The 24,187-nt window shown below is 52.9% G+C and overlaps 1 protein-coding gene across 4 annotated transcripts in view; it reads left to right on the plus strand.

Moving 5' to 3' along the window:
- Positions 1 to 24,187, plus strand: part of Cacna2d2 (calcium voltage-gated channel auxiliary subunit alpha2delta 2) — a 133,998-nt gene that overhangs the window by 13,758 nt on the left and 96,053 nt on the right. For all 4 annotated transcript variants that reach the window (XM_027933751.2, XM_027933753.2, XM_027933754.2 and 1 more), the window contains exon 2: positions 13,527 to 13,608. In XM_027933751.2, the coding sequence (XP_027789552.1) occupies positions 13,527 to 13,608 (82 nt within the window). The remainder of the gene's footprint in view (positions 1 to 13,526; positions 13,609 to 24,187) is intronic.

Below are 24,187 nucleotides of genomic sequence, written 5' to 3' on the forward strand. Positions count from 1 at the left end.
CTGGGACTTCACAGGCTGCCTGGAGGGACCTGGAGCTGCGAGCTTTGTTGCCCTGGATGTGTGTGCCTCCTGTGTGTTGGAAAGCCTAGCCCAGGGATGAGGGCTGGGTGGGGAGGAAGCTAGGGATCACAAATACAGCCCCCTGTTACCTTGTTGGGGTCATTTTGTGCCTCAGTTACCTTTTCTTTAAAATGGGATCATATTCCCCATGTTCTGTAGTTGTTTTTTGAGCACCAGCTATGTTCCAGGCCCTGATCTCAGAAGATGTTCTAGTGATAATAACCAGGCAGTGTGGCTCCTCTCTACCTGGCCACACCCCTGGGAATGCCAGAGGAGGTGGGGCCTCTGGGGTGGCACTTCTCCCTGCAGTTGTGGATCCCTTACTGAAGAGATTTGCATTGCTAAAGGATTCATTCACCACCGAACACCAGAGAGGAAATACCAGGAAAGCTGCAGTGTGTGAGTGCTGTGCACTTGTGGGCCCTTAGACAAGCCAGCAGCAGGAGGGCCTGACAGGTGGAGCTCCTGTCTAACTGGGAGAAGTGGTAGGGAATAATGATAATACCCCCAACCTCTACCATGTGTTGGGCCAAGCCTTAGTACTCGCTGCTACCCACACTCTGGGGACAAGGTCACAAATTACCAAGGACAAGATTAGGTGTTGGGAGGCTGGGGCCAGGAGGCTTGACAGAGGGGCCCAGTTGAGATGTGCTTGGGTTAGAGTCTGTGGAATGAATGAGGGAATGAATGGATGGAATCAGTTCCTGGGATACCAAACCTCTCTCTGCCAGTTTGTTCCCTGATCATTTATTCAAGGGGCCCAGCTTCCCTGGTGAGCCCCTTATTGTTCCCAAATAGAGCCTCAAGTGTGGGAGCTACGTGCTGAGCCCCTCTCCTGGCAAGGAACCTAGTGTTAGATTATATGTGTAGAGTTGATGGGCAGCTCCTCTGATCCTTGCTTTTCTCATCTGAGAAATGGAGAGGCAGCCTGCCCTAGACCTTTCTTATAGACTAGACCTGAGGACATATGAGCTGGACTGATCAACACATGTCACATGCCACGGTGGGAGTGGCCCACAGGTCAGTGCCAGGTGCCCTGGGGAACAAGGGCCTGGGATGGGCTGTCCTTGGGCATCAGGCAGGGCATCAGTGGGCTTGGCCATGCTAGTTGTACCCAGAGAAATCCTAGTATAGCCCAAGGCTCCCCTCTTCCTGTCAGTACAGGCAGACAATAGTCTAGGGAGATGATACAGGGGACATGCTGTGTTGGAAGATGATCATACCATGAAGAAGGGGCAAGAGAAACTGGGGGGAGGTTGCAGTTTAATGGGGTGTGGGTGGGTCAGAATAGGCTTCATCAAAAAAGAGACATTTGGGTAAAGCCTGGAAGGAGAGGAGCATGGGAGCTACGTGAGTATCTGGGAGAAGGGTGCTCTCAGCAAAGGAGAGGTCAGTGCAAAGGCCCTGGGGTGGAATGTGGTTAGAGCAGAGAGAGGAGGAGGGGAGAAAAGGAGAGGAAGAGGAGGTCAGGAGATAACTGGGGTCAACTCACGGAGGGCCACTCAATTAACATGATTTTGGCCGTTGCTCAAGTGAGTTGGGAACCAAGGGAGCAGAGAAGGAATGTGACCAAGGCAGTAGCCATTGGTGGTGATAAGATATGCCAGTGGTTTTGTTTGTGTGAACCTCTAGAAGGAAGAGCTGTTAGCCAGCTGAGCTGAAGGAGGCTGGGAAAGAGCATTTCCAGGGATGAGCAGGTTTTCGATACAATAAGTTTGTGATGCCAACTAGGGGTCAGCATGGCAATGTGTCTGAGCTGGCTGTATGTCTCTGAAGAGGTCCTGGCTGAGCTGTGCCTGCCCAGGCTGGGCGCCAGGGACCAAACACAGAATTCTGCTTTGTGACCCCTGAGCTTACCACCTGCTGCCTGCGCCACATGTCCTTACCTTGCACTACTGGGAGCTCGCTGCTCATGGTGCACTTGAAGATTGACTTCTACAGGCCTCTGAGTGGGTGCAGCCTGCTTTAGTGCCCACAGTCAGTGTGTGGTCACACCCATGGGGCACCACGTGTGTCGAGCTCACTCATGGGCCTTGTCTAGGCTATGCCCTTTATCTGGATTGCCCTCTAGCTTACGTGATGTCACCTTCAACCGGCCAACCTAGGCCAGGTTGGGCTCCTTGCCATGCACCTTGTCCCCCAGGACTCACTGGGCTCCTCTTCCCTCCACTCATCATCCGATCTGGACCAGATGTTCACCTGCTCTGCTTGAATTCCAGGCTCCCAAGGGCAGGCCTGTATCTGCCTTGCTCACCACTGAATCCCTCTCTAGTGCTCACAGTAGGTACTCAGGAACTCTCTGAATGGATGGATGGATGAATGAATCAATGAATCAGTGGATAAGTGAGGAGCAACTGAGCTAGTTAGGAATTTGCAGAAAGTTAGAAACACCTACAAAGTATTTTGCCAGTAATAAGCCCTGCTCATTCAGCCACAGTGCTTCTCCTGGATCCAACCCTGAGGACAACACGGACTCATCAGACGGGGTGATTCCTCTACCTGGCCACCCCCTAACAATGTCAGGAGATGGAGCCCCTGAGATGGCACTTGAAGCTCCTTCCTCATTGAAGCTGTGCATTCCTCACAGCCTGCAGAGGGGATGTGCGTTACTAACGGATTCACCACAGAGCACCCAACTAAAGGCCTGGTCAAGAGGGGTTGAGCACTTACTTGCCTTCACATGCAGCTTGGCTGGCTCTCAGAAGCCAGGCCCCATGGAGAAGCAAATCCCAGAGGATGTGGGCCTTCTCCACCTACCTGGCCCAGGTGCTCTGGGAGGAAAGGAGCCTTTCAGGGAGCTGGCAGGGGTAGTTCTACCCTGCTGAGACAACACTCCCCAGCAGGATGGTGCTGGGGGTCTAAGGAAGGACTTCCCCATTGTGCCTAGCTTTGACTTCCTTGAAAGGCAATGGGAGTCTCTGTTGTAGGGGAATGTCAGCTCCCTTCACCAAATTGGAAAAAGCCATAAACGAGGTACAGCCCTCACCGGCACCCTGATCCTAAGTATTAGCCAATAGAATCCTCCTTGGAAGTAAGAAGGACTGTGGTCTTGGAGACATGGCCAGACTTTACTGGGTTCAAATCTGGTTCAGCCTAGACTGGCTGTGTAACACTAGGCAAGGTGTTTTATCTCCTTAGGCTTCAGAGTCCTCATTTGGGGAGTGGGCATGAATTAGTTTGCTGGGTGACTTCAGTGGAAATCACACAAACAGCACCCGGCACACAGTAGGTGCTCTGTATTGTCATTTCCTTTAACTGATGTTCAACTGCCTAAACTCAGAGCCCTCTGTCTAGCCTCTCTCCTGTTACAGAGGGAGATAGACGGGGCAGGCATCAGTCTGGTGATGGTAGGAGATGTTTGGGTAAAACAATCCCCAGGTGTTTCCAGAAAGCTCTTTTCTGCCAGACTCCAAGCTAAGCTCTTCAGAAAACTTGGTAATGGGACCAGGCTGCAGCCCCAACCTAAGGTAAGATTTGGTAAAGTGTGGTGTGGACCAGGAGTTTGAGAAGGGGAAGGGGAAATGCAGGAAGGCTTCCTGTCAGAGGTGACTTGGCCAAGTAAGGGAGGGACTGAGCAGAGGACAAAGCTGGCCCTGAATAGGTTGAGTTCTGAAATTTTGGGTTGGCTTTTCCTCTGTACCTGGATGCCTTCAGAGGCCTGTAAGCTCCCATAGAGGCCTCTGCCCTGAGGGGGAACAAAGGACCCTGAGGGGGTCTCTGTCCTCCTCAAGGCAGGAAGCCATGTTCAGGACACATATAGAGGACAGCTATTTGTGGCTCAGCGAGGATTTGACTCATGCTGGGGGTGGGGAGGATGTGTAGGAAGGGAAATGGAGACATCGAATCATAGAGCCTGACCAGAATGATTGGTGAAATGTGGATAGGGTCTGTCCTGACACCTCTAGGCAGGCTTCAGCTACTGTGTGGGGCAGGAAGGAGTGCTATAACTCCGGGGTTCCCTCTTGGCTTACCTGGTGTGACTTCCACAGGTGCCTCAACCCTCCTCTGCAACCCCTGAGACCGGGCTTGGGCATGCTCCCCCATCCCAGCACCTGACTGGGCACATAGGGGCTGCAGCCTCATGCCCCGCTCCTGAGGGCCAGTCTCACCACACTTCAGCTTACCCCCCTTGTGAAGTGGGTCTGGGTGGGGTTGTGTTCCCATCGTGCCTGACTATGGGGTGTATTCCGGGGAGTTGAGTTATTACAGACTTCAAAATGTCTACGGCTATCATTGTCTGAGGCAGGTGGGTCCAGGCCTGGGGAGCAAAATGGCAGCTACCTAATCCCAGTGCCCTGGTGGGGACCCTTTGCTTTGCCCCAGGTGGCCTTGGCTGATTTGTGAACTCTTCTTGCTCATTGCTGTTGGGAAATTCATGAACAATGACACCGGATGCTGGCACCTTGGGGACCCATGAACCTTGGCCACCAGAGCTTTATCTCTGACCTCAGGAAAGGATTCCACACACTACCTCTGTGTGGTGAGCTATAAATCACTTACCATTTGTGGCTGCTTGTCTCCGTGTTCCAGCACTTTCTCGGTGTAGTTGCAGGGAAATCAAAACACAGGACTAAATGTGATGCTGGGCTGCACACAGGACTTTGTTGGAAAAATAAAAGGTGGATGATCCTGCTGCCAGAGCCCTTTGAAAACCACCCGCGTGGTCCAACCTCGTCGGTCCACAAATGGGAAACTGAGGCACAGACAGGGGAGTGGGAGAGAGACAAGCCCATAGGCTCTGGCCCCAAGAACCAGAATCCACCTACGCTGGAGGAAGCACCATGAGGCAGGAGGTTGGGTGGAGGTGCTGGGAGGCCTGCATGGGGCACAGGGTGACAGAGAGAGAATGGAGGAAAGCCCAGGGTGGGCCATTCCTCTACCCTTTCTCCTGGCTTCCTGGAAGAAGTGGCTGTGCCAGCATCCAGTCCTTCTGGGGGGAGCCATAAATTATGCATGGAAGTCACAGGCCTGGGCAGGCCCATCATAAATGAGCCTTAATAATTCATACAGAGAGGAGTCAGGGGAAGGGAGGGCCTCCTGGGCCAGCCCCAGGGCAGCCTCCACCTCCAGCCCCTCCATAGGCTTCCACTGCCCACCCTGCCTGCCCCTGTCCCAGGCCAACTAGAGGCAGGTGGGTCAGCCTGTTCCTCTAGGTTGAGGGGCAGAGCCTCTTCTCCCAGGGCCTACAGCCCTAGGCAGAGGTAACAGTAAGGGAGAGGGAGGAATGCCAGCTAAAAGAGTAACCCCAGGAGAGACATGGAGACCCCTTGCTGTTGTAGGGGAGGTGCCATTTAAAATGGGGGTCCAGGTGAAGCTGCTGTGTGAGCAGAGACGTGAGGGAGGTGATGGGCCCCCATGTATTGTTGAGGAAAGGCTGTTCCAGGCAGAGGGGACAGAGTGTGCAAAGGTGGGTGCAGGGCTGAAGAGGCCAGTGTGGCCTGAGGGTCCATACTGGGGATGGCCACTGGGTGGACTTTGGCTTTTCCTCCAGTGTCACAGAGCTACAGCTTGGTGTTGATAGGAGGAACACCATTCCTAAAGGACGCCCTAGCTGTGTGTGGAGGTGAACAGACGGAGGGAGGTGGCATGCCCAGGTGATCAGTGAGCCGGCAGTTGCTGGTCCAGGGGAGATGATGGCTGCGAAGGCCAGGTAGGGACCAGGAAAGTGGCACGTCACCAAGGCAGATAGGTTGGAAGTGTGAGAGAAAGTGGGGTTTCTGGTCACTCCAAAGCTTTTGACCTGCACAGAAGGATCAGCCTCTGATCTTCCAGCAAAAGTGGGAAGGTGAAGGGTGGGGAGAGAGTGGGCAGTGGGCCCAGGGGGAGGTCAGGATCGCAGCTCTGGACCCGTTCAGAAGCCCGTTAGGCACACAAGAGGCCATGCCACATCAGCAGATGGGCATTCAAGATTGGTGTCCTGAACAGAGGTATGTGCCATCTCTTTTGGCTTTCATGAGCAGCGTGACTTTAGTCTGTGCCTCAGTTTCCCAATTTGTCTGCTATGGAGATTAATTTAAGATAGTATCGTGTGCCATCCCTGGTGTGAGAGCAAAACTTGAGACCTGGAGAGGTCACAGAGTGGGGACTAGAGGAGAGCTGGCCGCTTCAGGCCATCACCCTGGCCCTGCTCTCCACTAGGGTCTAGGGACACCATACCCTATGCCATCGTCCCTACCTTTCCCCCAGCATTCTCCTCCCCCTCCACACGGCTTCCTTCTCACCCCTCGCGGGGTCTTCTTCAGGCCCCTCCCCCAGGCTGCCGGTGCTGCTGGGCAGAATTCGCTCCCCTGGAAGCTGGAGCAGTCTACCTTAGGGGCCTCTCCCTGCAGCTAGAAAATCACAGACCAGGCTTGGGGGAGGGGAGTCCTGCCCAGGGGCTGCTCAGGAGCCCTGTGGCTGTGGCTGTGACAATAACCACACATAACAACCTTGTGCTGCTTCAGTTCATGTTGTAGATGATTTACCTGAGACCCAGAGAGGCAAAAGGATTTTACCAAGGTCACACAGCAAAACCTGTCAGAAACAGAGGTCAGGCTCCCGTTGACCTTCATTGCCCTCCTCCTACTGCTGTAGGGAAATCTCTTTTCCCTTTCTCAGACTTCGTGTCCCTGCCTCATCCTTGCAGTCCTCCCTGACTACAGGTTCCCTTGTGGATCCTTGCTCCTGCCCCTGGTGTGGTGAGTAAGGCAGGCTGGTGTGGCCATTTGCTGTGTGACCCTGGATACTTTCCATGCCTCTCTGAGCCAAGTGGGCCTTCTGGACTCTCCCAACCTTGAGTGATGTGCTCCCTGGCTCCAGGCCTTGCTCCTTGGCTCCCTCCTCCCCTCCTCCCCTCCTCTCTTCTCTCCTCCTCCCACAGGCTGTTATGAGTAAATATTGGGCTGGACCTGGTGCCCTAATTAAAGCCAGATGACAGTTCACTGTTAGTCTGAAGGGGGAGGCTCAAGCTTGCTGCCTCCCAGCCGAGTGCCAATTAGAAAGTTTTTTTTCTCAGCAAAGAAAGGGAAGGGACAGCCCCGTAATTAATAACCTCATTAAGGAACAGTATTTGGGCAGGGTCCCAAGACACACATAGACGAGGCCGGTGGATTTGGACTATTTCAAGCTTTAGCAATACTAGCCTCTCCCAGCTCCTCGGGGTCTTTGAGCTCCCTGGTGACTAATGGGCTGCGTTTGTGTGCATGGGATGGTGGGTGAGGGGGGCGGGTATCTGTGATCCAGGAGGGGTTTTTTTCCTTTCTGGATTGAACTCAGGGCCTCTGGCATGCTAGGCAAATAACTCTACCACTGAGCCACGTCCCCAGCCATGTCCCCAACCCATTTTTTTCATTTTGAGACAGGGTCTTGCTAAAGTTGTCCAGACTGCCTTGGAATTTGTAATTCTCCTGCCTTAGCCTCCAGGAAGCTTCACATTGCTCACTCTAAAGGTCCCTTTCACTGAGTCACAAACAGGTTGAAGATGCCAGTCCCCTTTGAGTCTTGCTCATGCCTTGGTGGGTAGCTAGCAGGGGAGCCAGCTGTTTCCCCTCCATGGTTTATGCAGTGCCCGGCCAGCGCTGCCTCTCCAATCTTACCAGACTTCCCAGCTTGGCCCTCTTGGCCTCTGGGGAGTGAGTGACTTTGGCTTAGACTGTTGCCCTCTGCCAGTGCAGTTCTTGAGAGGTTGTGATCAAATCAGGATGGGGTCCCTGCCCTGGGCACTGAGCTCTAAAACATGCTGAGGCCCAAGTCTTCTCTGCTGAGTTGACGAGCAAGAAGGGCGCTCTGGGCACAGAGACCCTGCCCTTGCCCAGGGCTCCCAGGGCAAGGTGTCACATCAGGTCTCCCCTGAGTCAGGGTCTCAGTCCACGTGAAGTCTCAGTCGGAAAGGAGACCGGACAGTGAGGAGAGCATCTGTGTGAAGGTGAGTGCGTGGGACAGCTGTCATTGCTAGCATTCCTTACATGGGTCAAGGTGTCTACCTGCCTTCTCTTTGGTCTTGAGAGGTAGACAAGGTGGTGAACATCTCTGATCCAAGCCTAAGAGAACATCTCTGGTCCAACGTCTTGGAAGATCCAAGGCTGGACATGAGCATTCAGGTACAGAGGACATCTGCCCAAATGATCAGGGAGGGCTCCTCAGTGGAGGTGGCCTCCAGGGATGCCATGATTCTTGAGGGCAGCCTTGAACTTGCTGCCATTTGCAGCAGGGCTAAGGCCCAGAGCAGAGCCAGCTAGGTCCCAAGCCCTGCTTAGTCAGGGCTGGCTGCAGCCTACTCTCTGAGCTTTCAATAGCTCTCAGGGAGGCACACCCTTTCCAGGCAGGAATGAATTAGTGGCTGCCTTACCCACCACCAACCTCTTCCTTGGGCCAGGTCAGCCTAACCAGGCCTCTGGAGATTCTCTTGGGTCTGCACCTCTCCATCTGTCACGCCTGCACCACTCCCCCTCCTGCCCTGTCTTTCTTTTCCTTTCAGAGGGCTGCGAAGGCGACCAGGTAGGAGGTGGCAGGCCAGCTGAAATATAATCAGAATAATTAAATAGCACTTTATTTTAAATCGTTGCCTCCCCCAGAGCTGGGAGAATAATTGGCCAGCCTGTCACGAGACAAGCCAGAGACCTGGGGCCCCTGCCATTGCCAAGCTCGGTTCACTGTGCCCTTGGCAGCAAGTGGTTTCCGCTGTGCCTGCTCCCTCACACCCTTCACCTGCCCTTTCAGAGTCCTGTTCTAGTGTCCACCCCTCCTGCTTCACCTGCTGTCCCACCGTTGGTGTCCACCTCTTTCCTTCACACATCATGGCTGCCCTGCTAAGCCGAGGGGAGAGCTAGAGATGGGTTATAGGCCCCAGGTGGGACAGGACTTATCCAGACAGACTGCCTGGTAGAGGCAGCAGGGCTTTGATGCAAAAAAAGTCTTCCTGTGTGGGGTGATAGAGGCCTGCAGAGGCAGAGCTTGGGGGTTCCAAATCCCTCACTGCCTCCCAGGCCCTGGCCTCTTCTGAGCCTGCTCCAAACAAAGACCCTCTCCCTTCCCTTCTTGCCCCTCTGCTGGGTCCAGCCGCCCACACCTATCCATGCCCTCTGAGGGCGAACCTGCCGTGTCACCTGTCTCTGGTTTTTTTGATTTGTTTAATTATAGATGAGTTTTCTGCATAATTTATTCCAAAAGCCTGGATTATACTGTACAATTAAATCACATTCTGATCAACAACTTCACATATAAAATTAACAACTGGCAACAGTTTAATCTATGCTGCTGCATCTGCACATGGACTTTTTCATTCCCCCCCCCCTCCGTCCCTCTCCTCTCCTCCTCTCCTCCCTGACCTCCTCCTGCCTCCCAACCCCTCGGGGTGAGCATTTGCAGCTGGCCTCAGAGCTGGAGGCCCCCACCTGAGTGTTCTGCCCTCCCAGCCTTCTAGCTGGGGTCCTCATTGTTCTGTCTGCTGAAGAGATCCTTGGCAAAAAGACGATTTTGCTCCCTTGCCTGGTGGTGATATCCCCCCTCCCTCCCTAGTCCTCTGGATTCTGGAGACCAAGGCCTGGCATCCCACAGCACATGGTGTCCTCTTCCTTGCTGGGCTGCCTCAGCAGCACTCTTCCTCAAGCCACCTTCCCCTAGGGGCAAGAATTCATTGAGGATTTTCTGAGTGCTCAGTGGTTCCTTAGATCTTGGAGGGAACGGCTTTACTGGATGAGCTTCTCGTCCTTAGAGGACTTCCCAGTAATAATACTATCCATCAAGGTGTCCGTGTGCATTTGTCCATTACAGCTATCTAGCCAGTCATTATTAGCCCTGTTGACAGATGGGAAAGCTGAGGTTCCGAGGGGGCAGAGCTCTCCAAGGCTAGCAGAGGTTGCTTCTCTGAGTCTTCTCAGGCTGCCTTGTCCTGGAAGTAAGGGCTCATGGGTTTAACGGAGCCAAGGAGATGGGTCTGGCTTCTCTCTAAGTTTATAATCCTGTATCCGTCCTCACCAGGGACCTCAGTTTTCTTGTCTATGAAATGGGGCTGCAGTGCCTTCACAGCCCTAGTTCAGGCACACTGGATGGAGGACAAGGCTCAGCTGTCAGCCTCTCACACCCACACCAGTGATGAGGAGCCTGCAGCCTTGGCTGCACTTTCTCCTCCCAGACGCTCTCTCCCCTCACTGTCTTGTTAATTTGGCACTTACAAGTACTTAGAGATAAGCAGTGTCATCTCGGTGAAAAGCATGGAAAATCACAAGGATGTGGGGAGCTAGCAGGTAGAACTTTCTTTTGGGAGTATGACCCATGGGCCATACCATCTAGCCAGGAGATACTGGCAAAGCCAGGAACCCAGGTTGATGGGAGCCTGGGCAGAATTTGGTCAGTTTGCCTTTGACCTCCATGGATCTGTGAATCATGATACATCTCTTGTTCTTCCCAAACGCCCACACCCTTCTGTGTGAGTGAGGCTGGCTCTGCCTGCTAAGGTTGGACTTGGCTTGGTGGGTGGCTTCTCCAGCCACTGAGGGGGCATAGTCACCTCCTGGCCTTCTCGGTATCCATGGGTCACGACGCCCACCCAAACCTGGTACTGGAACACTGGTCAAAACCTAGAACCCACAAAGTCATATCTCTGTGACAAAGAAATGAATTATCCGTCATATTCTTTTTAATTCTAGGACACGCATAGTGCCTTTCTAATTGGGTTTAAGTGAAGAATCAAAGCAACCAGTTTCCCTTGGCATTGGGCAGTGAGCTGGGGCCTAGGGTCTGCCTGTCAAGCCCAGGATGCCAAACTAAGGGCTAGAGCCACACCTTGAACACGGGAGGGTATGTGTGTGACCGGACATATCAGGGCAGGCCACTCCTTGCAGCCCATAGCACAAGTCTAGAGCCGATCAGCCTAGGGGTGAGAGTGCAGAGACTGTGGGTGGGGGGAGTAATTGAGAGAAAAAGAGAGAGACTAGGAGGGACAGGGAGTGCACATGTGTATCTTGGGGAAGAACTGGACTTCATCTTGAGGTTTGGTTCTTCTAAAAATGATTTTAGTGTTGAAATCGACTTTTTACATGAAACGATGGTGATTACATTAATATCGTGTTGTCTGAGAGAGAAAAAAAAAATACCTTGCATCCATGTTTGTTCTCCCAATTAATTTTCTTTTACTTATCTGTGAAATCCCAGAAACAGAAACCTGTAGGCATACTAGAAGAGTCCAGAGGCCTGGGGTGGAATTAGTGGTGTGCTAGTAAATGTTATCAGGTTGCTCTTTGGGGTGGAGGGGACTGTAATTTCTAGTGTTTGCCCATTTCTGTGGTGTACATGTTCCCAATGTGATGAATCTCAAGCCCCTAAGGTGCTGGCACTAAATGGAGAGCTGGGAAGAAACAGCGCAGTCTGCTGTTATGGGTCATCTCTTGAGACTCTAGCACATTCCTGGGACAAGTCCTGTGTCCACCCCTTCCTGGATGAATGACCTTGGACAGGTCACTTAAATCCTCTGAGCCTCAGTTTCCTCATCTGTAAGTTGGGGATAATAATATTTACCTCTTTGTGAGGGTTGAAGTGAGAGAGTGTGTGGCAGGCTGGCTGTTCTTTGTATATAGTGGGTGTCCTCTCACATAAAGATTATGATTGGCATTTTGTCCCCTAGACCAGTGGATGGCTGAGATCAGAATTAGGGCCAGGGCAGAGCCAATGGTTCCCTTTGGAGATCAGATCCTTGACCCTGCCCATTTGTCTGCCACCTGCCTGGCTGGGCATAAGGCTATGTGGCAGTTCATCCCAGTATTAGCCCCAGGGCTCGGCTGTTTTAGGATTACAAAAGCGCCACCTGCCACATTGTTCATCCGCAGCCAGGGCGAAGACATCAGTGCCTGATGGACAGTGGCCAGGCTAAGAAGGCTTTCTATTCTCTGCTGCCCCTTGCCGTCCTCAGACTGGCAGCTAAGCCTGGTTGCCCTTCTTAGCCCTGCCTGCAGCCTGGCCTCCACCCTTTCTCAGGGTTAGATTCCCCTGTGGCGGGGTGCGGAGGTGGGAATCAGGCTGTGGCCCAGCCAGCAATAAGCTAAAGCTAATACCTCTTTCTTTTGATGTTGATTTTTTTCTTCCCCATCATGGTCCTGACATTCAGCTTGGCAAATTGCAATTAGCGATCTGCCCGCCTCCTGCTCCGAGTTCCCATGCCAACCGACCTGGGCACACACAATGGCATGGGCCCAGCGCCCCCCACCAAGACACAAGCCTAAAGAGGGATATGGGGCAAGGGGCCGGGGTAGAAATTGGGGCTCTTCCCACCCAGGGACCAGAAGAGAGTCCTGGCACTAGGGGAGGTGGCAGGCTCAGAGGTGTTGGGGCCAGATGCAACCCTCCTGGCATCACTGCCCCTACTGCGCCATGTGGACTGTGCTTGACTCATGGTTATTTAAATCTCTGTGGTGACTCTCCTACTGTTTTCCATGGAAGGGCCTCTGTGGAATGAGAGTGTGTCAAGTAGAAGGGGAAGTTGAGGTACCTTTTCAGACTCATAAGGGCAGGAAGCATTGGTCACAGCAGAGAGCATCTTTAGTGGTGTGGAGAACATCTCTGGCTGGTCTTCAGTGAGAGCTCACCTGATGGCACTGTCTGAAGGGACGGTCACAGGTTTGAACCTGGGTGAGGCCTCTCCCCAGATACCTTCCTTTTCCTGGGTGTAGGGCGGAAAGTACAGAGCCATGTGGCCACCTGTCCGTCCTTTTCCCTCACAGATATCCCCTGTACTGTGCCCCTGGCTCTTCTGTTCTCATGGGTTCTGTGACACTGTAAGAAGTAGCCCCAGATTATTCCCATATTCCAGAAGAGGAAGCCGAGATAAGGATGGGTTAAAACTATCCTAGTGGGAGGGAGACCAGCTCAGGCTTGTGGCTCAGTTGAAGGATTCATTGGACTTCCAGAAAGTGGCAGGACCATCTTCACTGCACCCATGGATGGGTGCATGCTGGGCATCCAGTGATTAGCTTTAAATAAGCATCTGTCTACCAGGGTATGGGACAGATGAGGGCCATCTGAGCTGGAAGAGCTCCATGTGTACTGCTCAGATGAGGCCCGGAAAGTCAGGGACCTGCCCCCAGGTTACACAAGAGCTTGGTGGTGACAGTAACATTTCCCCCGTTTCCCGGGCCCCACCTGGCTCCCTCATGCCTTCCTCTTCCTTGGTGTCCAGAAGTCCCCATGTTCAGAGCAGCAACATCAAGGACTGGCTCTTCATCGTGAAAAATAGTCTCCCTGCAGGCTTCCCTCAGCGGATTTAACAGTGCACTCCTCTCTCCTCCTTGACTGCCCCACAGCACCTGAGGAGAGCCTAGGCCACTCCACTGGACTTCAAAGAGAGGTCACAGGTGCACTCCGGTTCCTTGCCTCTCTTTCTCCACTAGTGAAAACTGGGTTGAGTGGCTTGCTCTGGTCCCCCATGGGTGGCAGGGGCTGGGCTGTCCCACCTCCAGTGGACCCTCCTAACGTCTCTGTCTTCTTTCTGTACACAGGATGCAGCACTGGGCCCGCCGCCTAGAGCAGGAGATTGACGGTGTGATGCGGATTTTTGGAGGTGTCCAGCAGCTCCGGGAGGTAAGCCTGGCACTCTTGCTTTCCCTTCGTGGACCCTCTTCCAAGTAGGAATGAGGAAAGCGTTCATAAACAAGAAGTGTGGAAGATTTGGCATTATTGATGTCCTGGCATGGTAGGGGACCAGGGGCCAGTGAGTGTGTGTGGAAGCCCAAGGGACAAAACATGAAATGAATGAAATGGCCAGGCAAAAATCTGGGGAAACCAGCCTGGGGCCAACCCTCTAGCGCTGAGTAGCCCTCGAGGAGGCAAGCCGGCCTTCCAAGGGATGTGACATCAAGGTGCAGGAGGGGTGATTGATTAGGTGCCAGAGACCACATTCATCCTGGGAGATTATGTTAATGTTTGAAATAGTGATGTGAAGAGCAGGCCATCAGTCACCCCCAGAAGGCTGCAAAGTGTGTTGCTGTCAGGCCCCGGGGCTCCTGAGGTGTCGCTCTTTATGTGGAAATGCAGAGGCTCAGAGAGCTGAGCTCCTGGAGTGGTGGGGGTGGGATTCCCCAGGAATTTCTTTGCTGGCCATGGGACTGGGGGGGGGGTGGTCCTGTCCATAGCTGGGGGATCTCCTGCCAATAGTTGGCCTGGGAATGGCAGAGAAGACCTAGTTACCTTTAGGGGTTCAGTAGAGAGGACTCTCCAGGCCCAGAGTTCCATGATTAGATGATCTTGGTCAGTAGGGGCCAGTAAATGTAACTTCTGGAGGCAGGGACTGTGGGGGTTGTCCTCAGTCCTTCCCCCAGGCTTAGCTTCTAGACAGTGCCCAGGAAATTAGAGTGGCGGTGAGTGCGTTGACATTGCTTGTGGATGTAGAACCTCTGGCACAAATGGGACTAATCAGAGGTGGTTAATGAGGGGGTAACGTGGCAGGGGGTCATCCAGGTCCAGAGGTCTGAGCCAGTAGCTTGCTTGATGTCCTCCCCTAGTGGCTCAGGTCTCTGAGTCTCCCCCTCCTGGCTCCTGGACTTGAATTGAAGTAGCCGCAGCCTATTCTTCCTGTGAACTCTCCATGACTCAGCTGTGCTTGGGGAAGCCGGCAGAGCTTCCAGAGAAAGCTCTGTAGGAAGCTGTTCCAGAACAGGAGTCAATTTAGACTCAAGAATAGCATTCAGCACTGACCAGGTTCTAAGTGGGCACTGCCAAGTGCCACCGTATAGGTTAATGAAGGGATGATGGTTCCCTGGAATGTACCTCATGCACCTTTCCAAGTTTCATATTGGGACATTAGATGTACCAGTTAAGAATCTTCCATGCTTTGAATCCTCATCCTAAGGACGTTGTTTGTTTTGTACTCATGGGCAACTCAAATCCTGAATGTCTGTCTATGAGAAATCAATGCACAGTTCATGCCTGTGACTTGGATCTGTCCGGGCCAGTGAGCTTCCTGGATGGAGAGGACCAGAGATGGAGTCCTGGCGTGGAATAACTGACCCTTGGCGCTGCTGCTAAGACTGACTGGAGGATGAGGTAGAGAGGACAGCAGTGGACAGGCTGATGCATAGTTGTTCCCTTTTCTTGAAATCATATTTGACTTTCCTTCATTGACCACTTTCACTCCCAGGATGTGGTCCCTTCCTTTCATATGGAACTAGAGTCATTCCAGATCCAAAGCCTTTCATAACTGATGTCTTCCCTCACCCCCACCTGCCAGCAAGTGACCAAGCTGTCATATAGGACAGCTATGGGACTCTGAACTCCTGCTCTAGGGTGCTGCCTTTCCTCTAACTGTGCTTCCCTTCTCAGTATGGTGGACAGGATGAGCCTGGGGCAGCTAGGCTGAATCAGGGCTCTGCTTGGTGTGGCAGGCAGGAAGGCGGGCAGAGAAGTGCTGACCCGGCGTCCACTCCTCCCTGCCACCCCTCCACTGCCCACGGCTGCCAGCTCTCTGGCAGCTCTGTCCTGCTCCAGTTTTTTCTCACCTGCTTCCTCAGCTTCTTACTTCCTGCTGACAGCTCTGGGGCTGCTTCTTGGCACAGGGCACTATGACAAGGTGCGCGGGTGGGGGTAGAGACATGGGCCCAGATGTAGAGTTCTAGAAAAAGAGGGCAACCCTGTGGGAGCAGGAGGGAGCTGGCAGTAGGCTCCCCCTTTTCCCTGGCTCACACCCTACCCTGACCCTCACACCACTTTTCTTCCAATGCACCTGAGAGGGCCCCCATGCCCAGCCCATGCCTGATTCTGACAGGTCAGGATGATTCCATGGTGCTGTGGACCCGGCCCCTCTACAGTCCCCTCTGAGCTGATTCTGAGCTGTCCCCAAACACCTGCAGCTGGGGTGATTCTGGCATCTGAGCCCCCATCTGAGCCTGCCTATCCTAGCCCTAGAGGCTGCCCCACCCCCAGTAGCTTGGAGCCTTGAGGGCTGGCAGCTGCAAGAGAGCAGAAACTGCAGACAGTGGCATTTGGGAGCATTTTCCTTGCCTTGGCATTTTCCTCTTCCCGACCTTACTACAACCCCATGAGGGTATGGTTGGGAGCAGTCTGTGGCCCATTTACAAGTTGGAAGCTATGTAAAATCTTAGCAGAGTGTGAAGGCTATCTTTGAAGACCCCATAGAATTTTCTCATTTAACCCTTGGGCTAGCACCTAGCCTGAGCTCCTGCTGTGGCCTGGTGCTATGTGCTGTCCTCACTCCCATGCTTAGCTAGACACCTCTGTGCCGCTTCTAGGTACTTCAGCACCACCCCAGCACTGGTCCACTCTTGCTCTGAACAGGTCACAAAAGTGTGGACCCTGAAGCCGTCTGCCCTCTCCTTCAGAGGCCCTGGGGCTGAGCAACTCTCCTGAGCCCCTTTTCTACCCTCCCCCATCAACACCATATTGTCCCCATCCTGCGGGGAGAGCAGAGAGCATATGCTTGAGTTCTGAGCTCATTTACATAATGAGGTTGATCGGGATGAATAATTCATCAGGTACCTGGGGGTGCACTGGTAGGATGTGGAGATGGGTAGGTCTCCCATCTCTGAAGCCCGGGTCACTCTGATGGGTGCAGCTAGGGACCTACCACTTCTGGCTTGGTGTCTAAGATAGGAACAACTCTAAAGACTTTGTGGGAAAGCAAACCAGGAAGATTATCATCTGATATGAGGAAGAACCAGTTGGCTCATCAATGCTGGGGTGGGTTTCTGACCTGGTGAGACACCTTCCTCTTTTTTCCCCTTGGAGGGGAAAAGACCTCTGCTTGGGTTGAGGTAGGGGTGAGGGGGAGCTGCCTGTCCACAGCTGACCTGGGAGCAGAGATCTGGGATGACCATGTCTGAGGATCAAGTCTACCCTCTGGGAAGTCTCAATCCAGGTTTGGAACAACGGGAGCCTTTCCCAGTCCATGTCATCCCCCTGTACCTCACCTACCAGTCCAAACAGAAATGGCATATTGCTGTACCCACATTCTAGCCTACTTCTGCCCCCATGATGACTTTAGCTCAGCTACTGCTGGTATATGGCCCTGTCATACAGGTGGGTAAACCAAGACCCTGGCCACCATCTCCACAAGCCAATCCCATCCTGGAGTCCTGGCAAGCCAGCCCTAAGTGGTGCCAAGGTGCCAAGGCAGAGGAGCCATGCTGGGGTAGCGTCTCCTCTGGATTGTTGAGCCTGCCTCCATGAAGAGTAGGACCCTAGGAATTGAAGATCCCCAGCCAGGTCTCTTGATTTCCTCTCCCTCTGTCATGCCTCTCTGGATTGACATGGTGATTCAAGCCCATGGTATCCTTGGGCCACCACCTCTAACTGGGACACACCAAGAATGGCATTTCTGAACCAGTGACAGTACCATAGTGCTGCCTCCTTCTGTCTGCCCCTGGTCATCCCTGGAGCCCATCTGGTCGGTGCTCCCAGGAATGCATAATTAATATTTCTGGACGTGGTTCTCAGCATGGACCAAAGTCTGGCCAAGCCCAGAGATACTATCCTGTGGGGCCCAGGGAGGCAAGACAGAGCCTCCCTGCAGGTTCCTTTGAGTTGGGGCTCTCCCTCTTCCTCTCCACCCTTTTCTTCAGCTCATACCTCTGCCACTCACTGACTGTGGAAGTACTGGCTGAGGCTTTGGTCTGTACATCTCTGAACATCTGGGTATTCCAAGAAGTGCCCAGAGGGCCTGGAACAGAAGATAAAGAAGGAAGCTGAGATGCAGGAAGGTACCAGGGAACAGAAACAGTCCAGGGGGTCCAGGCAAGGGGAACACAGGTCATGACCCCAGGCCCCTAGGTCGACCCTTTCATCAGAGCCCTGTGATTCACATGAGTCCCTGATTGGCAGGCAGCGTCCTTGGCAAGGCAGATCCCCACCCACAAAGGACTGGCATGGGCTGCCCAGCTGATGTGATGAGAGTCAGGCAGGGGATGACAAGGGAGTTCCACCCAAGCCCTCTTCAGTCCCCCACAAGGGCCCCTGCAGTCCAAAAAGTCTAGTCTAGGGGCTCTGCACATGCTCCTCATACAGCCCCCACCCCTACATCCAGCCACCTCCTGGTGAGGCCCAGCAGCACCCTCCTCTCCCCTGGCACAGACGATCAGGATGTGGGACGCGTCATGATGTGGGGAGGTGGGGGCTCGGGTGTGAAATATGCCGCTGGGTAGGGATTGCTGTCGCTTGCCTCCCTAAAAACCCACATATATTATTCTTTAATGGAAAGTTAATTGTCTTATTATTCCCTCCATATGGTCTTCTTGCTCGGCACCCAGCGGGGATGCATGAGGCTAGGGGGGGCTCCTGGGAGGGCGTCTGAAACGTGATGAGGCCGCTGCTTGAGCATAATTGGGTACAGAGAGGCAGATGCATAGGAGCCTGGCCAAGCCCTGCCTGGACCCACTCTTTGTCCCCCCAGCCAAGCCTGCTCCCTGCTTCTTTCCTACCCTGGAGGTGGCTTCTCTGATCCACTATAACACCTGAAGGTCCAGAATGCTCTCTCCTCTCTCTCTCCTGAGTACTGTATGAGGAAACATGGGTTTGGATGGGAAGTTGGTTGTTGCCCTCCTGCTCCCCCGACCACACTGCCCCGGAACATAAATTCTGCATTATGGCTTATCTGCATTGTGGCTTACAGGAAAAATGTCTTTTTTTTTTTTTTTTTGTATTGAGGGATTGAATCCAGGGACACTTAAATACTGAAACACATCCCCAGCCTTATTTATCTTTTATTTTGAGACAGAGTCTTATTAAGTTGCTGAGGCTGGCTATAAACTTGCACTCCTCCTGCCTCAGCCTCCCAAGTCACTGGGATTATAGGTGTGCACCACCACGCCCAGCTAAAATATGTCCATTTTTGAAGAGTTTTTCTAAAACCATTTCATCCATAGCAGGAATTCCTGCCTGAGGATAGATGAGTTTAGGTCCCCCTCCTCTTCCACATACCCTACCCTAGAGGGCATGCAGGGAGGTAAGTGGTGGAAGAGGGCTACCCTGGGACACTTCTCCAAGGGCCCTGGGCTTATGATGGCCACCCCTTCCTTGGCAGCAACCACATAGGCTTCCGTATCCCAATGGCTCCTTTAAGGCTGGCTGGGTACTGGTGCTCTCCTCAGGCCCATGTCCCCTCAGCCAAAGCTTCTCCTCTTGCTGCCGCCTAGGATTGTGAGGATATCATGTTAGAACAGCCTCATAGCAATTGGAGGATACAGTGACTGGAAGGCCCAGAGGGCATGAGTGGGTAGTCACCTGTGCTACTAGAGTCTTGGCAGGGGAAGACTGAGATAAGGCGACATGATGGGTGGCTTTTGGGATTCTGGGTAACCTCAGCAGGGGGTTGCTGCCCAGGTCTCTGTGGAATTCATGGGTGTGAAAGGAATGAATCCATGGAAGAGCCTCCTGGGTGGGATCAGTGAGGTCACAGATGGGCGCAGAGGGGCCTCTTGCTTCCAGCTCGTACCAAGAGGTCACTGTGAAGGCACATTCAAGGTCAGTTCCAAGGGGATGGAGAAGAGAGTGAGAGAGAAGCATTGGGTACATGTCGTGCCTTCTGAAGGCAGGAACTCTCTGTGGCCCCACTGCTGGATCTGGAGTTGAATCTGGAGTTGAACCTATGGCCCATGCCGTGAGCAGCAAGCGAATGACAGGGCTGGGCTTTTGCACACTGTGGGACCTGGGGCTGTGGTCCTGCCTCTCTGAGTCTCAGTTCCCTCACCTATGAAATGGGGATACAGGTAGTCCTATCCTCATGGGAAATGTGAGGATCTCAGGGAAGCAGAAACAAGGAAATGTTACAGAGCCCTACAAATATGAGAGTGCCTTTGTACCCCCATACCATTTGCCTGCCCTACCAGGGATTAGTCACAGTTTTGGAAAATTCAGATACCCAAGATATCCTCTCTGCTTAGCTCAGCCCAGGAGTTTGAAAATTTGTCCCTCTTCCCACATGGCCATGGCATCTTTTGGGAACAAAGACCACCAACCTGGGACAGGGCTTGAAGAAATAAAGGCCTGTGAACCAGGGAAGGCTAGCGATTCTTTGGCCAGAAATCCAGGGATCCAGCTTCAGAGACACCCCTAAGAAGGAGGTGGCAGAGCGAAGGGAAGGCCCAACACCCAGAAAGTCCTGCATTGATTTCTTCATTCAATAAGTTGGCAGCTTGTCTCTCAGCCTCTGTGAGCAGGGAGTGGGGACAAAGACATCTACCTGTGAGTTGTCCTCAGGTGTTAGCCCTAGGAATGGAAAAGTTGGTGGAGTCAGGGTCTGGGGTTGTAGCTCAGTGGTAGAGCGCTTGCCTAGCATGCACGGGGCACTGGGTTCGATCCTCAGCACCACATAAATGTAAAATAAAGATTTTTTTAAAAAAGGTTCATTGACAACTAAAATAAATAAATATATATATACAAAAACAGAAAGGTTGGTGGGTCAGAAAGTGGTAAGGCTGGGGCCAAGGCTGAGGATCTGTCAGAGCAGACAGCACCGTTCTCCTTGGAAAAATTCTTCTTGGGAACCTTTGATTTCATAGCAGGGCCCTTCCCTGAAGTGAAGACCCCTCAGTCCTTTTGTCTTAGGGATCTGGGAACAAAGACCACCAAAATCTATCCAGTTTTCCTAAAGCAAGACCCCTACTCCTCCCACACACATGGGAAGAGTATTCTAGTGAGCACATGGTCTCTCCTCTGGGGTTTCCAAAGAGTCCAGTCTTGCAGCAGGACAGCAGGGTTCCCAAGAGGACCCAGGCTTTGCAGTTTGTGGAAGTGGCCAGGGTCTGCCCCCATCCCTGAGCCTCTGCATCCATCTCTCAAGAGTGATGCTGCTGCTGTTTCCAGAGCCAGGAGCTGCTCTGTATGATCCGGGTAGGAGATGGGGGATGGGGGGTGGAGGGCCCAGTGCGTTTCCATGCTGCCGGGGATGGTTGACCTGATCTTCATTCCTCTCCCCTCTTCCACTCCCATCCATCGCTGGATCCGTGGCAGCCATGGGGACACTTGCCTCAGATTCATGAAGCCCCAAGCACTTGGCAGAGGCAGAGAAGTAATTGGTTTTGACATACCACAGCCGGCCCCAGGGGCAGCATGAACAGCATTTACCACAACCAGGCAGGAAATGGAGGCTTAGTGTGGCCTTCCTCTACATTCTCTGAGTATGGCTGCCCTCTGCCTTTATGAGCAGAGATTCCAAATTTAGAGAAAGTTACAGAGCCACAAACTTTCTATCTTATATCTCTCTCCCAGCCCTGGGACCTGGTGGTTCTGAAGGGGGGCTGGCCCGTTCCATGTAGAGGAGGGAGACTGAGGCAGTGGGTGGATCCTGGGCAGACCCCTGAGGCCCTGTCCTTTGTCTATCCTTGATTTCTCATGAAACAAAGAGGCAAATGAGTGACCCTCAGGGAATGAGCACCTGGATTTACTCCGAACATCAGGATGAGAGGATGTAAAGTCTGAGGGAGAAGCAGACTGTACATACACACATGCCCGCAGTGTACATGTGTGTGTATAGATGCTCCCAAGGCTGGCACTGAGTAGGTGCACAGCTAGTAATTGCTCCATGACTGGATGAGTAAATGGGGCAGGCATCTGAGGACTGTGAAGGGAGTGATTAGAGCTCTGACTGTCCCACAGGGCCTTGGGTACTATCTGACCTCACAGAGGGAAGCTGAGATCAGTGCATCAGGGTTGAACCTTGGGGCCCGATACCCTGGAGCTTGGTGCCCTGGAAAAGTAGGCTTATGCGGAATTTCCAGAACTTGGCCCCATACAGATGGTCCCTTGATTGCTTTATATGAGAAAGTAGAGGGATCCCTGTGGAAGAGCTGGGTTTACTGGTTACCCATGAGGCAGGCTGAAGCCAAAGAAGCTGAGCTGTTCCCAGAGTCTCTTGAAGGCTTGACTAAGGTTTGTAGCTCTGGGCAGGGAAACAAGGAGCCTTTCTTAGGTGTTTGAGCCTCCCACCTGTCCTTGTGTCCCCTTATCCTATGCTCTCACTGTACTTTTTCCTCCAAATGCACTAGCTACTGTTCTCACTTACGGTCCCCTTCAGGCCTCACCCCAGATTTAAGCCCAGACCACAGCTTTCCTCCTCTAGGAAGCCACCCACATCAATGCTGGAACCAGAAGTCTCCCCACTCCTGTCAGCTTTTGCATCATTCTGGAACACATTGGCAGTCAGGAACATCTGTCAGGCCCAATGCAGTGATCCCAGCCTCTGGGATATGGAGACCATGACCAGAGGGCAGGGTCATTCCCAGGCCTTCCAGGAATTCACCTGATCAAGGGAAATCAGCTAGCCCATGGCTCATTAGAGACATAGTCCCTGACCACACAAGAGGAACTTGTGTGACCATTGTGTATGGAAGAGTATGAGAAATGCTGATGGGGAATGTGAGTGCATCTGCATGTACATGTAGAAGAAAGTGTGTGAACCAGTGCATGGGTGCTGCAAATGGGAGCGTGAACAGGTGAGCATTTGTGTGGCCATAGGCGGGAGTCACACCTGCATGTGTGCCACTTATGAGGGTGTGACCAGGCAAGTGTATGCATGTGTGTGCCTGTGGATGCGTGTGTGGTTCTGAGTGCTGCCTGCGGTGGTAGGTGCACTGTGCATAGGGTAGGGTGGTACTGGGAGAGGCAGGTGCTGAGAGCTCTGTGTCACCCAAGCAGGTGAGAACTACTTAACTGATTCATTAGCCAAGCTGAGAAGTCTCAATTGTGGATGAAGAGCACAAATTCACACATACGCTATTTCTCCATGCCTGGTGAGCATCCCCCCAAGTCACTGCCTGACACTGTGCTCAGCCACCCTGTAGTGGGGGAGGATGCTAGTCAGTTGTGTGTCTGTGCCCTGAGATGGGGGATGGACAAAGCCACCCCACTGTGGAGATCACGAGCCTTATGCAGGATAGTTTTTATTTCCCCCAATTTAGTGCTCATGGAGGCTTTTCAAGAACTTGTCTTTATTTCATAGAGGAGCTGTGAATGCTAAGGGGGTACTGGGCAGGAGCCCTGTTTCCAGGTTCTGGTCCTCCTGGTGTGTGTGTGGGGGTACTCTCCTCTGTGGGCGTGGTCAGACTCTTCTCAGTTAGGCTTTGGCAGCCTATCCTTTCCTTGACCGGGATTCACCAAAGAGTTAACCTTCTGAAGGTGGGGGGACATTCAGGTGCCTGCCAGCTTAGAGCAGATTAAGAGTCTCCAGGAGGTGTCTTCTACAGTGCAGGACCAGCCACTCTCACTTATAACCCCCAAGTACTTGCCATTTCCTCATCCCCTATACGAGGGGCCTGATCCCCCATAGTGTATAATATACAATGCCTCCCCTCTCCTGTCCTTAGAAAGTGATGGCCCCTGGTCTCCCCAGTTTCTGAAGCCCTATGGATTGCTGTAATTGGAGCTTCTCTTCCTCTGCACCCTTCATTCAAGCTCAGCTCCCAAAGCATTGATGGTCTCTCAAGCCTGTCCCTGAGTCCTAGAGTCTGGGGTCTATGCTGACTCCTGAGAGACAGGCCTGCCACCCCGTCACGTTGCCCCTCAAAGACCCCCTGGCCCTGCCATTGTACTGCATCTTCATGCAGGGAGACCCAAAAGCTCGGTCAAGTGGCAGCCACTTGCCTCTTGATCAGGTGTTGACAGAGGAGCTGTCATTATGCTCCATCTATAGGCATGGAATAAATTGGTGTGCAGCGAATTTATTCTTTTTAAAGAGGGACTTTCACACTGGGGAAAACTTTTTAAAAGAACATTTATATAAAAAGCAATTACCGTGCCAGTAATTTTTATGTATTCTACCCCTTCCATTGCTTGCCTTTGTGTTTGAATGTGACCGCCTCCCGGGGGGCCGCTGCAGCCTGGCTTAGTGGCTCACGGCCTCCCAGCTTCAGCTTCCTGCCTGCTTGAGCAGCCTCCTCCTCCAGGAAGGATCAGGGTGCAGGGCTCAGGCCCAGCAGGGATATAGACTTCCAGGGGCATGGCTGAGTGGATTTGTGTTTCAAACTTGGGTGCTTTGGAAAATTCCTTCCATGTGCAGCTCTGTGCCGAGGTTGCTCCAGTCCCAGTCCTGGCACATCCTTTCTAGGTCCTTCTTGGCAGCAGCTGAGCACTTAAAGGCCCTCCTTCCCAGCAGCCTTCCAACCCAGTTCAATAAAGGAGGAGGCAGTGGTGTGGGAGCAGGTATTTTCCCTCCCAA

The sequence above is a fragment of the Marmota flaviventris genome, chromosome 8 (assembly GCF_047511675.1).
Source record: "Marmota flaviventris isolate mMarFla1 chromosome 8, mMarFla1.hap1, whole genome shotgun sequence".
Taxonomy (NCBI): Eukaryota; Metazoa; Chordata; class Mammalia; order Rodentia; family Sciuridae; genus Marmota; species Marmota flaviventris.